Raw genomic sequence first — 15,442 nt, forward strand, 5'->3', positions numbered from 1 at the left:
AATTAAAATACTAGGTGTAGGTATAGCTCAGTGGTAAAGCGCTTGATTAACATTATAAGACCTTGGGCTTGATCTCCAACACCATCACCAAAAAGCAATAAAATAATAATAATAATAATAATAATAATAATAATAATAATAGGGCTGGGTATTTAGCTCAGTGGTTCCACCGCCTGCCTCACAAGCACAAGGACCCGAGTTTGAGCCCAAGTACCAAAAAATAAAATAAAATAAATAATAAATTCTATGAAAAGTCATAAAGTCAAGGAAGGCTGTACTTTGACAGATGGACAGGAAATTTGAGTGGGGTAAAGTCTGGGATGATGTAGCTTTGCGTTTACTTTGCTCTGAGACAGGGTTGTACTGTGTAGCCCAGGCTGGTCCTAGTTATCCTTGAACTCCCTATCCTACCTCAGCCTCCAGAGGGCTGGGACTACAGGTGTGTGCCACCAGATAGCTTTGGGAGTGGTTACCTTCAGACTTACCATCACACAAGGACAGAGATCTGGATGCATTAGTCTCAAAAGCTGTTAGCCAGCAGCTTAAGGGGTCAAATAGATTTAAAGACTGACCACACATCTAGTTACAGTGCTCATAGGTACCTCTCAGCCATAACCAACTCTGGGTGGCTTGCCCAGGTCACAGCGGCCCCTGGCGGCAAGCAGGAGAACAGCACCTGAACAGGTACTCACCGAGGTCAGGCCCCTGAACAAGCGAACGGGCTCGCTGGGGTCTCCTGTGCTGAGCGCGAATGTGCAGAGCGCGTAAGCTGACTTGTCCTCGAAGCCAGCCAGTAGTTGGTGCAGACCTGTGGGCACATCAGGTGACAGCTCAGCGCATCCATACTGCCTAAAGCAGAAATCCACCCGGGTTAGTCCCTAAACTGGGCAACATGGACTGCAGACTGTGAGGGCCTCACCTTAGCCCTCAAAAGGAGGCTCAAATTCCAGGCTCTGGGTGTAAGGTTTTCTTAAATCAGAAAATCAACCAATACAGTGTGGTCTGGTTTGATTCCTAACGAAAAATGAACCAACTGTAAAAAAAGTACTTTGGTTACAACCAAGGAACTCTCAAGCTAATTATAAAGCACTAAGAAATTAGCTGGAGGTTCAGATGGTGGCAAAGAATATGCTCAGCATACTCAAGGCCCTTGGCTCAAACCCAGAACCAGATTAAAGCAACTGAAATTATGTATATTATAAATCATACCTGTGGTACCTATATATAAATTAGAACTTGTGCTGATATGCTGAATGATGGAGGCACGGGTCATTATTCATGGGGAGTTGGAGTTTTTATTTTTGTGGTGCTGGGCATCCAACCCAGGGCCTCCACGCTGAACTATTTCCCCAGACCTTTTTCACTTTTTTATTTTGAGACAGGGTCACACTAAATTGCTAAGTTGTCCAGGATGGGTTTGAACTTGCAATCCTCCTGACAGCCTCCCAGAGTGCTGAGATTACAGGTGTGCAACACTATACTTGACATCACTATTATATTCTGTTCTACTATCTTACATATTTGAAACGCTCTATATTTCTGAAAGCACATTCTAGATGTGAGGGCAATCTGGTTGCAACATTTGTTATTCCAATGGTTGCTAGGGTTGGTTCAGCCAAATTGGTTTTAGTGGGTGTCCCCCTCCTCCCTCACCAATGTGTATGTCCCTCTTGAAGCTTTGCCCTTGGTTAAGAAGAGGGCATCTTTCCCCAGTAGAGGAGGGCCATTCTCTGGTCTGGCATATAGGAAGGAGCAGCTGTGTTCCCCTGCTAGAACCTCCAAATAGCTCTTAAGAGGAAACACTGTGGCCTGCACCTGTGGGTGGCTGGGAACAGACTGTTGGGGCCTAGGAGGAGGAGTCCCTTCCCGCAACCCACAGCCCAGGTCCTGGCTGAAGCAACTACAGGCAGTCGCTAAGGGCAAGTCCTCCTTGAGACTCAGAATCAAGTACAGCTGCCCGATCCCTCAAACTCACACCTGTCACCTCATCTCAATGCTCTGGTGCACAGGCAAGGTATGAGCTCAGATTACAGAAGGGAGGCTCAATGGTGGCAGCCAGAACCTGGGACTTCCTGGTCATTAGCAGAAAACTACCAGGGGACTCTCAGTTCCCAACAGATCCAAAGGAAGAAAAAATGGGATAATACCTTCAGGCTTTAACTTCTCCAGAAACCATTTTCTGCAAAAGAACAGAGAGTCAGATATCTCGAGCAGAATAATATTCCTATAGGATCTGGGCTCCAGGACAGCAAGGGGGAAATGAGAAGGAATGTCTCAAATAAAAACCTAGAGAAATAATCTAGAGAATGGGGGGTGTGGGGGTAGAGCATGTGCTTAGCATCATGTGCAAGGGCCTGGGTTCAATGTCCAACATCAAAGAGAGAGAGAAATCATCTAATAGGAAAAAGGAAATGGAGGAAAACATGCAATGCACAGAAAAAAAAATAACAAATACAGGCTTCAACCTCATTTGATAACTAGGGAAATGCAAAATAAAACTGTATGTGATTTTAAAAAAACCTATATGTGGGCCAAGGATTTAGCTCAGTGGTTCTGCCACCTGCCTCACAAGCACAAGGACCCGAGTTCAATCCCTGGTACAAAAAAAAAAAAAACAACCTATATGTGATAACATTCACATCCTCCAAATTGCAATTTTTTTGTTTTTTTGAGACAAGGTCTTGCTATGTAGTTCAGGCTGACCTTGAACTTGCAGTGATCCTCCTGCCTCTGACTCCCAAGTGCTGGGATTACAGGTGTGCACCACCATAACTGGCTCAAATTGCAAATTTAAAAAACTTGTAATATACTCAGTGCTAGAAAGGATGTGGAACAATATACACTGTAGATATAGGTATATAACAGGTGTTATTGCTTTGGTTAAACATACTGGTAATCCAAGTTAAGAGATATATACTCAAAACCAGGCATGGTATACTTCTCCGTACATATATCCCCAACTCCAGGAGACTTCAAATTGGGTTATTTGTGTCCTAGAAATACACAAACGATCTTTTAAGGAGGTCCAGGGTACTGGATAATGTAAATCAGTTTTCAAATTTTAACTTCCTTATTTCCTCTTTCCTGAAACTGATCTGCCACGAATATACCTCTGGAACTGAGTGGGTATCCCTCTCCCATCTCCACTTACACAATTACATTCTCACACTTTACAAAAGAAAGGCACACCTCTCCTATATTCCTAATCCTTTTCTGGGACAACTGAGATACTGGTGTTGATGCCAAGATAATGAATGATCCATAGTATCAGGTAACCAATCATTTTGCATTCCAGTGGTTTGTGGCTGAGGCCTTGCAGAGGAGTTCATGGGGACACTTACATGTAGGGGCCAGGAAGCCCACCCAGGGCATTGAAGCACAAACAGGTATCCTCTACCAGGACAGGTCCCTGCACCTGCAGCACAAGGACATGCATCCCTGAGACCTGCACCCAGAAGTAGGCTCCATCCCTGTCCAGAATCCCTAGGCCACCTAGGCTGGGGCCAAACCCATAGCAAGCTGAGATTCGTAGCAGAGGATCATCATGGCCACAGGCCCAGCCCTCTTTATCTTCAATTTGGAGACAGGGACACCACAGCATTGGCAGGTATGTAGCTTGTTCAAGACGCATCAATGGAAGTGTTGGGACCCACACCCAGGCAGCTTGACCTTCACTCTGTGCTCCTTCTCAGTTTACAAAGATGTGTGAGTGTGAGGGTGGGGTGAATCTACGGCTAGGTTTCTGTACTAAGCTAGGGAGGCTGTGGCTGGACAGAGGGAATGCGTGCACATATGCATGGGGGGGGTGGCCTGGGGGAGACACCATATAGTCAAGGTGGGGACAGGAAGGCAATGTCCCAAGGCCAACATTAACTGAACCTAGCCTAGCTAGGCCTGGACAGGTCCTTGAAATCATAACAAACTGCCCCTTCTGGTGTTCTCTCCTACTCCCAGGAGGCACCATGACAACAAAGGTGAGTATGCTATAAATAGGGAAGGGTGAAGGGGGTAAAGGGAGGGTTGGAGTATGAGGAAAAAATAAGAACCAAGACATATCATGTAAAGGTACAAGATCCCAATGATAAATGTAACTGTATTCTTTGCTTCAAATGTACTAATAAATTTAGTGGGGGCGTGGGAAACAAAGGTGAGTATGGGACCAGTTGGGGATAAGCACCTGGCGCGCAGCCTCCCGACACTTCTGAATGGAAATTTCATCTGGCTCACCCTGGTACTCTGGTACTTATCAGGAAAACAGACACATAGTCAGTCACAGCAGGAAAGAAAAATGGAACTATCTTTTAAAAATAAAACAAAACAGACATACGGTCAATCTTCTGTGCCACCAAAGTGCATGGAAATTTATCTCCTAGAATCTGAATGACCTGTTCCAAAATAAACAACATTTATTACCAGATATTAGTAATTTTCCATTACTATGTAAACTGTCACGCACCTTTCTCATGAGCTAACCCTCTGGTCAGTCCCCTAAAGCAAACTAAATCAAGCTGGGCATGGTAATGCACACCTATAATCTCCAGCTCTTGGGAGGCTGAAGCAGGATTACCGCAAATTCAAGGCCAGCCTGAACTACATAGCAAGACTCTGTCTCAAAAATATATAGGGGCCAGGGATTTAGCTCAGCGGTTCGGTGGCCTGCCTTGCAAGTGCAAGGACCCGAGTTCAATCCCTGGTACCAAAAAAATATGTATAATTAAATAAATAAATAAATAAATAGGAGGGCTGGGGATGTAGCTCAGTTGTGTTGTACCTGCTTCTCAAGCGCAAGGTCCTGAGTTTGATCCCTAGTACCAAAAAATAAATTAAATAAATACCAACTCGAGTCCATGAGCTTCATAACAGCCTTCAGGGTCTACTCCAGCTAGTCAGCACCCTGTCTCTTATCCTTCTGTCCCCTCCTACTTAAGTCTCTGCTTGTACTACTCCCTCTCTCATCCATATAGTATACCCTTTACCCATCTCAGTGCTCTACCATCTCCTAGGCCAGGAATACCCCATCAGGAGCTACCCAGAATTCAGAAGGCCTGTGAACCCAGACAGGAAAAAAATTCTTCATTTTATGACCTCTAATTGAAATTTATCCCCTTTTAAGATATGAATACAGGCAACAAAATAAATAGTATTGATAATTCCTGTGACTTTTTTCTTTTTGGTATCAGGGATTGAACTCGGGTCCTTGTGCCTGTGAGGCAGGCAGCAGAACCACTGAGCTAAAACCCTCCCTTTCCATTTTTTTTTTTTTTTTTTTTTGGTTTTTTGAGACAGGGTCTCACTATGTAGTTGAGACTGACCTGGAACTCACTATGTAGCCCAGGCTGGTCTCACAGCAATCCCCGTGCTTCAGCCTCCCAAGTGCTGGGATTACAGGCGTGCTCCTTTTGTTTTTTGAGACAAGGTCTCACTATGCATTGCAGGCTGGCCTTGAACTCCAGGAGATAATTCAGAATGCTAGAATTACAGGTGTAGTCCAGGTTGGCTTTAAATATATATTAGTTAAGGCTGGCTGTCACCCTTGATGATACTCCTGACTCTTCCTCTCAAATGCTGAGATTACACACATGTGCCACCACACTTGGTTAGTATGACTTTTTTAAAATTAATTAATTTTATTGGTACATTTAAGGTATACAATGTAATGACATTTATCATTGGAAATTTACACCTTTACAAAACCTATCTTGGTTGGTTCCTATGACTTTTAAACCATCAAAATCACAGATGCTATCACACTCCATTATAATTATTTCTTATATCTCAAAATATTTACAAAGGAGGGAGGAAGAAAAAAATTTATAATTCTAAAATATATGCATAATTTTTTTTTACAGTGCTGGGGATCAAACCCAAGGCCTTATGCATGCTAAGCAAATGCTTTACCACTAAATTACATCCCAGCCCTCTCAGTATTTTTTCCTCCAGTACTGGAGATTGAACCAGTACCTTCATATTGAGCTCTGTTTATTTTTTTTATATTTTAATTTTTTTGTTTTTTGAGACAGGGTCTCACTATACAGTTGAGACTGACCTGGAACTCACTGTGTAGCCCAGGCTGGTCTCAAACTCACAGTGATCCTCCTGCCTCAGCCTCCTGAGTGCTGGGATTATAGGCATGCACCAACACATCTGGCTATATTTTAATTTTTTAAGACAGGGTCCCACTATGCATTTCAGGCTGGCCTTGAACTAATACCTCAGCCTGGCCTTAAACTTCCAGCAATCCACCTCCTGCCTCAGCCTCCCAAGTTCTGAGATTATAAGTGTGCACCAACACATCCAGAATATTTTAAAATTCTGAAACGAGGTATAGCTAAGTTGTTAAGTTGTCCAAACTGGGCTTGAACAATCATCCTGCCTCAGCCTCCCAGAGTGCTTGGGATTACAGATATGGAACACCACACTCAGTTCTTACTAATTTAAAATTAAGGAAATTGCACACACTGCTAGATTGACTCCTAAAGTATACATAACTATATCACACACAAAAAAAACTAATCACAAATACTTCTAATATTTTCAGAATTGTCTTTCAATATAGTTGATTTCCATTGTAACCCTATATATCTATTTTGTTTGTTTGCAGTTCTGGGGGGTTGAACCCATGGGCGCTTTACCACTGAGCTACCTCCCCAAATCTTAAAAAAAAAATTTTTTTTTAAAGTTTGAGACAGAAAAAAATTTGTTTTCAGACAAAGTCTTGCTAAGTTGCTCAGGAGACTTGAATTTTCAATTCTCCAGCCTTAGTCTCTCTAAGTGCTGGGATTACAGGTGTGTTCCACTGTCCCTATACATGTACATATTTTGTACATTTAAAACTATTTCCTTAAGAAAGAGTCCATAGGCTTTATCAGTTTATAATGGACAACTAAGAGACAAACAGAAAGACTCCCTTGTTCTAGACCATGTTCAAGTCATCTTCTCTAAGGATCCGCTCTTGGTCATTCAACCTCTTATTTTTCCTGTGATGGTGCCAGAAGTTGAACCTGGGCCCTAGCACAGCCCAGACAAGTGCTGTTCCACTGAGCTCTCCTCAGTCCCAGGCTGCTCTTTAAATATGGGAAGGCCACATCAGGTGGAGGCAAGGAATCCATTCAGAAGGGCACAGCTCGACTGCTTAACTGGTTTGGTTTCAGGATCCAAATCTTTTATGAACAGCTCTGGTTCCTGAGAGGACCACCTTTGTCCTGGCACAGAAGTGCATCAGTCCCAGGGCCAGGGATTTAGCTCTGTGGCACCTCGCCTGCCTCTCAAGTGCAAGGTCCTGAGTTCAATGCCTGGTACTGGGGGTAGGGGGGAAAAAAGTGCATCACTACAGACAAGTGAAGCTTGCCCTACTGTACCTCACTGAGCGGCCAAAGACATATGCAGTGGATGTCAACTCCTAACTCCTCACACATAACCCCACCTCCTTGGCCAGGCTGACTAAGCAGAGGTAAACCCTTGATCCAAGCAAGGCCAAGCAGTTGGATGGCAAAAGACCCTACTGTGCCTCTATCAACAGGGAAGAAAGCAGAAAGATTTCAAAGGGACTAGAGAAGAACAAAGACAGAGGCCAATCCCTGGAGTGAATCCTTGGGTCCTGCTGGGGACTTCAGCATTGAATTCCTGTAAGAGTCACCTGGTGCCTTACTACCAGATAGACTCTTAAGATCCCTTGCATTTTACTCTTTTCTATAGTGCTGTGAAACAGACAGCCCATATTATTTTGGCACCCAGAAAAACCATCTCCCAAAGTGCAGGGCTTTGGGCCCTCAGAAGAAGCTTTAAAAAGCAAAGTCTTAGCTGGGCATGGCAGAGAACATCTGTAATCTCAGCATTAGGGAGGCTGAGGCAGATGACTGACATGAGCTCAAGGCCAATCTACATAGCAAACCTGCATCAAAAAAAAAAAAAAAAAAAAAGGAAAAGTGTTCCTCTGACCTTTTGTTCTCTACTTCTCCTTTTTTTTTTTCTTTCCAGTACCAGGGATTGAAATCAGGACCCTGCACATTCGAGGCAGGCATGGCACAACTGAACTACATCCCCAGCCCCTCCTTTCTCCTCCTAAAGGCAAGACATAGAAACACAAATTTCAAGGCCAGCCTGGACTACATAGCAAAACTGTCTCAAAAAAACAAACAAAAAAAAACAGAAATTAGAAAAAAACAGAAATTAGAAAAAAAAAGAAACACAAATTTCTCTTAAGGTAGGTCACAGAAACTAAAACTCTTTTTCCCCAAAGCAAGCTGTAAAGACCCAAAATATTACTCTCAATATTTCTCTACCCTTCTCCTGGAGCTGGTGTAAAGATATTCTCTAATCTGTTGTGTGGCAGTAGTTTATAAACCCCATTTCATAAAAGGGTACTTTAACATTGTATCATAGGATACCTTAAGAAGGTATCACTTTAAGGGAGGAAGAAATGCTGCAGAGACCAAAATCAGAACAAGCCTGGCTCAATTTGTAAACCCTAGATTCTACCCCCGCCCCCTTTTTTGGTACCTTGGACTAAATTCAGGACTTTGTGCTTGAGGCAGGTGGCAGCACCACCAAACTAAATCTCCAGCCCAAGATTCTTTTTTGTCTAATCACATAGCACACAGTTGTCTATGCTCTACTTAATCTAAATATAAAAAGACTACTTGGGCTGTAGCTCATGGTATTGTGCTTGCCTAGCATCCAGAAGACCCTAGGTTCAATCCAGCACTGGGGGGAAAAATTCTGTCGTTGGTTTTCAATCTGAAGGCTCTGGTGCATGTAAAACTGGTTAAGTAAGCTTGCTCACTTTTTTTTTTTTTTTTTTAAACAAGGTCTTGTACTCACTATGTAGCCAAGTCTAGCCTCGAAATCACTGCGATCCTCCAGCCTCAACCTTCTATGTGCTGGAATTACAGGTATGCCCCATCTTGCCCAGTCTGGATTTCAGAGTTGTCAAAAGTATCACCCCAAGTCGGTCATGGTAGCGCATGGCTGTAATCCCAGCACTCGGGAGGCTGAGGTAGGAGGATTGCTGTGAGTTGCAGACCAGCCTGGGCTACATTGTGAGTTCCAGGTCAGTCTCAACTAGAGTGAGACCCTGTCTCAAAAAACAAAACAAAAAAAAAGAAAAAGTTTCACCTCATTTCACAGATGTGCAAAATGGCCAGGAGCATTTCTCGACCCTGGTAAGGCGTGGACGACGCAGTCTGGCTGTCCAACACACGCCCTCTCTGGTCACCACCTCGGGAATGTGGATCCCTCTCAGAGCGGTGTCCAGGCTCGAGGTTCCGTGTTCAGGTCAGTAGGCTATCATTGGGACTAATGCTAAGAACCACGCCTCTGACTCCCACAGCCGCTGATCTCGGGAGGTTTGTGCCGGAAGCTCACCCCATCTACTCTCAGGGAGTCCCCACTAAGCGACCGTCCCCTCCCCGCAACGTTATCCCTTCCCCACAGCTGGCGGGCCGAACTCCAGGTTCTTGGGTCTTCCGGCGTCTGGAAGACCGCTCAGCCCTATTCCCAGGCGCCTTCCACTCGGCCCCACACGCTCTGTAGGTACCTCCTCCAGCTTCTTGGCGTTCCCTGTTACAAACACGATTTTCTTCCCAGCAACGGACGCCGCCATGGTGAAAAAGAGCTTCCCTCAGAGCTCCGGAAGCCCATTTATCGCAAATCGCGTAACACTTCCGGCTGGGGCGGAAGTGGGCGTCTTGGTTTCCGGCCTCACCTGGGGTCCGGAGGAGCTCTTCTGGTGGTTACTGTGGGCTGTCAAACGGGTAAAGAGCCTCTTGTTCGCCGCTGTGTGCCAAGAATCCTTGTTCAGACCCCCGAGGAGAGCAGATGAGCAGCGTGTAGCGCTCTTTGTTCCTGAATCGCTGGGAGGCTTCCCAAGAGTGAAGTTGGAGGCGCCAAGGGACGATCTGGTCACAGACAAGAAGAAACCACGCGCCTCACCCTGCCTACGTCCATCGCCGGGACCCGGGTTCCGAGGGAGAAGAAGAACCCGCGAGGCTGGTGATGAGCTGCAGCCCTGTGCCCCAGGCAGTTGGCGCTCTTTGCGGGCTCCTTGGAGTCTGTCTCCCGGGGCTGTCTCCTGGGCAGGGTCGGTCTAGCCCGGATCTTTATCCTGACCTCACCTTCAGCCTCACTACTTGAGCTGCTTCTTGCCAGCCACCTTGTACTTCACCATGAATTTAAACTTGGACGTAGTCTAAAATAAGCCTAGTCGTTTGCCCATCTCTTAGGTTCTTTTGGCATCTCTCCAGCCTCTCAATCCATCATCTCTCTTCTATGGCCACTGCTGCAGCCAGATCTTTGCATCCTGCACACAGCAAAGCATACTAAAGTGCCCCATTAGAGTCCACCTGTAAGACAGGTTTGGACCTTTTGTTGGAACCCTCATTGACCACTCATCTTTCTCCCTCTACACACAGCATTCTGACTCCAAGAACCTGGGAAAAGTAGCTCTTAAATGACCACTTCCACCCAGAGACAAGAAAGGGAGGAGGAATCTGTAATCTTCAAAACCTCTTCAGGTCATTTTGATGTTCCACTACTGTACTTTGACTTTGCTTTTTTTTTTTCTGTTATTGACACAGAAACAATAACCATACATTCCCTATATAGTCCTTAGAGAAGTGGCCCATGGGAATTTAGGAGCAAAGAGGACCTGGAGGACATCAGTTACCAAGAGGACTCAGAAGACAAGATTCACATCACCTGGATACCTTTCTTGGCCCTGAGCCAGCTCAAGCACCAACTTTCCAAGGAAACTGCCTCACCTTTACCTGCTTTATGATACTGGCCTCCTCTAATAATATCAATAACCTCGATACAGATGTATATTTATATACATGATTGTTTTAGTTCCTCCACTAGAAATCATGATAGTAAAGTCACATCTGTTTTTGTTCACTATCTCACCCTTAAATCCCAGGGCCTGGCTCATTTGTAGGTGCTTTATAATGAAAGAATATAACTAATGCATATAATGTTATAGATAAATTTCTTTATTTTTTGAGACAGATTCAAAGAAGCTGGTATTTCCACACTCCCTCCCTGTCCAGACTTGGAGAAGATTGACTCATGGATAAATCCATCTCTAAATCTGCCTTAGGATTTGCAATTTGCTTGAGGCCATTTGGGGGGCTCATTCTGTCATCCAGGGCTTAATAAGTGCTTGAATTTCTCATGTTGTGGGTTTAGTTATGCCTGTTACAGGCTTCAGGAAAATTATATCCTCTTCTTTACTACATTCTTGGTATATGGATTAAGATGGGAATTAATACATTAATAAGAGAATAAGTAGATTTTCTGAATATGTCACAGTGCAGAAATGTTTCCAGTGGCCAAAGTAAATTATATCTCATAATTTCGGTTTACAGGCCTCTAAGAAGGGGGGAAAATGTTGGGCTTAGTATCAGGAAGAATCTATAATTTTACTTTATTTTTTTTGGTACCAGGGATCGAACTCAGGACCTTACACTTACAAGGCAGGCACGGCACCACTGAGCTAAATCCCCAGCCCTATAATTTTATATTTTTATTGTTTTTGGCTTTTAGGTTGGCTCAAAGGGAATCCATATGATTTAATTATCATAAGTTGAAAAAAATTGGTACCTGACAGTTACTAATATTTTTCTCTTTGAAATATTAATTTTAGGGCCAGGGATTTAGCTCTGTGGTTCCGCCTCCTGCCTTGCAAGCACAAGGACCCAAGTTCTATCCCTGATACCAAAATAAAAATAAAATATTAACTTTATGCTTGAATTTTGAAAATTTTAACTGTCTCAAGCCATATAAAAACAATAGTGAATGTTACAGGAGTCAATATCTCAACTTAAACTTATTTCATTTAGAAGGGTTTTTGTTGTTCCATTTCACTAACAAAACATGGACTCTGGGCTTCTTTTTTAGTGTATGTGTTACGTAAACTTGAAAATAGACTTTGTGAAAAAAAGACTCAAACCCATGCAATCAGGAATAAATTCTGCAAAAATCCAAATCATCAATACCTACTTTGAGAACGTGTATGCTAAGAAGATGGAAAATATAAAAGAAAAGGACAGATTCCTAGATACATTTAGTTACTTTTTTCTCATTGCTAAGACAAAATACCCATCATCCAAAGTTAAAGGAGGAAAGGTTTATTTAGCTCACGGTTCATAAAGGTTTCAGTTTATACTTGGCAGAACTCCAAGGGAGGATGGCATGGCAAACAGGAATCAAAAAGGAGAAATAGTTCATAGTGGGCAGAAGGTAGCAAAGCAATAAGTAAGGGACCTTAACAGTGCCTTCCTGTCCCCTTTATATTGTACCTAAACTACCTGGATTAGGGTGGTATCAAGCCAATCAGTGAACTGATTTAGTGATCACACATCCTTAATCCCAGCATCATACTCTCTACATCTAGCCACCTCTGAAACGGTCCCACCTATGGACTGAACAAGGTTTGACGGGACATCTAGACCCAAGCCATAACAATATGTATGAATTATCAAGCTGAATCAAAAAGACATAAAAATTCAAAATAAACCAATATCGGCCAATTAAATTGAAGATGTAACTTAAAACCTACCAACAAAGAAAAGCGCAGGCCCTGACAGATTCATTGTTGAATTCTACAAGAAATTTAGAAAAGAGTTCATGCTACTTTGTCTCAAACTCTTTAATGAAATTGAAAGTGAAGAAATACTCCCAAATCCATTCCTGAAAGCAAGCATTATCCTCATAACAAAACCAGAAAAGGATCCAACCAAAAAAAAAAAAAAAAAAAAAAAAAAAAAAAAAAAACAAAAAAAACAAAACCAAACTACAGGCCAATCTTCCTAATGAAAATAGATGCAAAAATCCTCAGTGAGGCAAATATAATGCAGCAAATCATCAAGAAGTGTTTGTTTGGGGCCGGGGATTTAGCTCAGTGGTTCCGCCGCTTGCCTTGCAAGCACAAGATCCTGAGTTTGATCCCCAGTACAAAAAAAAGAAGCTTTTGTTTGTTTGGTATCAGGGATCGAACTCTGGACCTTGTGCTTGCAAGGCAGATGGCAGCACCACTGAACTAAATCCCTGCCCCTCATCAAGATTGTACACTATGACCACATAGGGTTCATCCCAGGGATTCAGGGATAGTTCAACCTATTCAAATCAATAAACGTAGTACACCATATTAACAAAGCCAAAGACAAAAACCATATGATCATCTCAACAGATGCAAAAAAAGCATTTGATAAAAGTCCAACACTCAATCGTGATTAAAAAAAACTACAGAAAATTGTAATAGATGGTCTTTATCTCAATCTAATAAAAACCATCTATGACAAACCAACAGCCAACATCATACTAAAAGGATAAAACCCAAGAGCTTTCACTCTAAAATCACGAACAAGAGCCAGGCATGGTGGTGCACGCCTGTAATCCCAGCACTTGGGAGGCTGAGGCAGGAGGATCACTGTGAGTTGGAGACCAGCCTGAGCTACATAGTCAGTTCCACGTCAGTCTCAACTACATAGTGAGACCCTGTCTCAAAAAACAAACAAACAAAAAACCCCAAAAATAAAATAAAAATCAGGACAAGACAAGGATATCCACTATCACCACTTTTTATTCAATATACTTATGGAAACATTAGCCACAGCAATTAGACAAGAGAAAATAATAAAAGGAATAAGGGTAGGAAGAAGTTAAATTATATTTGCAGATGACATGATATCCTACATAGAGGATCCAAAAACAAAGACATCTAAAGATGGGCTGGGGGTTTAGCTCAGTGTTGCTACCGCCTGCCTCGCAAGCGTAAGGTCCTGAGTTCAATCCCCAGTACCAAAAAACAAAAACAAAAACACCAGAAGACTTCTAGACTTCATAACAAAATTCAGCAGTGTAGCTCAATACAAAGTCAACACCCAAAAGTCAATAGCATTCTGGTACACAAACAAACTTACTGAGAGAGTACATAGGGAAACAACACCTTTCACAATAGTATCCAAACAAGGGAAATACCTAGGAATTGATTCAATGAAGAAAGTAAAAGACCTTTACATGGGAAACTTCAGTACTCTGAGAAAGGAGATCAAAGAGCATACCAGGAAATGGAAAGAGCCAGGGATTTAGCTCAGTGGTTCCACTGCCTGCTTCACAAGCACAAGGTCCTGAGTTCAATTCCTAGTTCCACCAAAAAAAAAAGAGAAAAAGAAAAGGAAATGGAAAGATATCCCTTGTTCCTGGGTAGGACGGACCAATAGAGTGAAAATGGCCATACTTCCAAAATTGTTATACAGGTTTAATGCAATCCTGATCAAAATACCTATAGCACATCTCACAGAATTAGAGAAAACAGTCTTAAAATTCATTTGGAACCAGAAGAAACTAGAATAACAAAAGCAATTCTGGAGAATAAAGGCAAGGCAGGGGCATTATAATCTCTGACTTGAAATTATACTACAGGGCTCAGCGGTTCGGTGACCTGCCTTGCAAGTGCAAGGACCCGAGTTCAATCCTCGGTACCAAAAAAAAAAGAAAGAAAAAAGAAATTATACTACAAAGCTACTGTGATAAAAACAGCATGGTTCTGGCAACAAAACAAAAAAACAGACCTGAGGATAATGGAACAGATTAGGAGATTCAGAGACAACTCCAAATATACTCAGTTGCCTTATGTTTGACGGAGGAGGAAGAAAGATAACCTCTTTAATAAATGGTGCTGGAAAAACTGGCTTTCCATATCTGAAGATTAAAACTAGACCCATATCTTTCACCATGCACTAACCTAAAATTAAAATGGATCAAAGACCTAAATATTAAAACAGAATCACTAAATCTACTGGAAGAGAGAATAGGTAAAACTCTGAAGATATTAATGTACGCAAAAACTTTGAACAAAACCCCAATCGTGTCGGGAGCAATTCTGTGTAATTATGGGGAAAAATCATTTCATAATTAAAATTATGATTAGGCCTAGTTTTCCTGCCTGAAGGCCAACTGTGGCATAACTCCAATGGTCCGGTGATGCGGTGATGCTCCAGGGCCAAGTTAAATCTGAAGTCATCCTGCGAGGAACAAAATCTTCATCTGCATAGTTCCTCATAGTTCTAAGATTTTTGTTGCTGCTGCTGAGTCAAAGGATACATGTTTTTTCCAATGTGCTGAATAAAGTTGTGGTAAATTGGGGGGCGGGGCAGGTGCACTGAGGCAGGAGGATTGCTGAGAGTTTGAGGCCAGCCTGAACTACACAGTGAGACACTGTCTCAAAAACAAACAAACAAAAAGACACTATAGGGCCAGGGATTTAGCTCAGTGGTTCTGCTGCCTGCCTTGCAAGCACAAGGCCCCAAGTTTGATCCCCCGTACCAAAAAAAAAAAAAAAAAAAGACACTATAATAAGCCCCTCCATACCCATCACTCAACTTCCAATAATTATCAACATTCACTATTTTGATTTCATCTATTCTATTGTTTTTGTTTGATATTT

The 15,442-nt window shown here is 42.7% G+C and overlaps 1 protein-coding gene across 2 annotated transcripts in view; it reads right to left on the minus strand.

Annotated features, from left to right (window-relative positions):
- Positions 1-9,663, minus strand: part of Itpa (inosine triphosphatase) — a 15,700-nt gene extending 6,037 nt beyond the window's left edge. The window contains exons 1-6 of one of the 2 annotated variants that reach the window (XM_010611002.3): positions 9,536-9,663; positions 4,328-4,385; positions 4,178-4,242; positions 3,342-3,415; positions 2,148-2,179; positions 693-808 (exon numbers count right to left, since the gene is read on the minus strand). In XM_010611002.3, coding sequence (XP_010609304.1) covers positions 693-808; positions 2,148-2,179; positions 3,342-3,415; positions 4,178-4,242; positions 4,328-4,385; positions 9,536-9,601 — 411 coding nt within the window. In that variant the 5' untranslated portion in view covers positions 9,602-9,663. The remainder of the gene's footprint in view (positions 1-692; positions 809-2,147; positions 2,180-3,341; positions 3,416-4,177; positions 4,243-4,327; positions 4,386-9,535) is intronic. The other variant, XM_010611003.3, reaches the window with a different exon arrangement.
- Positions 9,664-15,442: the final 5,779 nt, after the last annotated feature.

The sequence above is a fragment of the Fukomys damarensis genome, unplaced genomic scaffold (assembly GCF_012274545.1).
Source record: "Fukomys damarensis isolate Sample0158 unplaced genomic scaffold, DMR_v1.0_HiC HiC_scaffold_7, whole genome shotgun sequence".
NCBI lineage: Eukaryota > Metazoa > Chordata > Mammalia > Rodentia > Bathyergidae > Fukomys > Fukomys damarensis.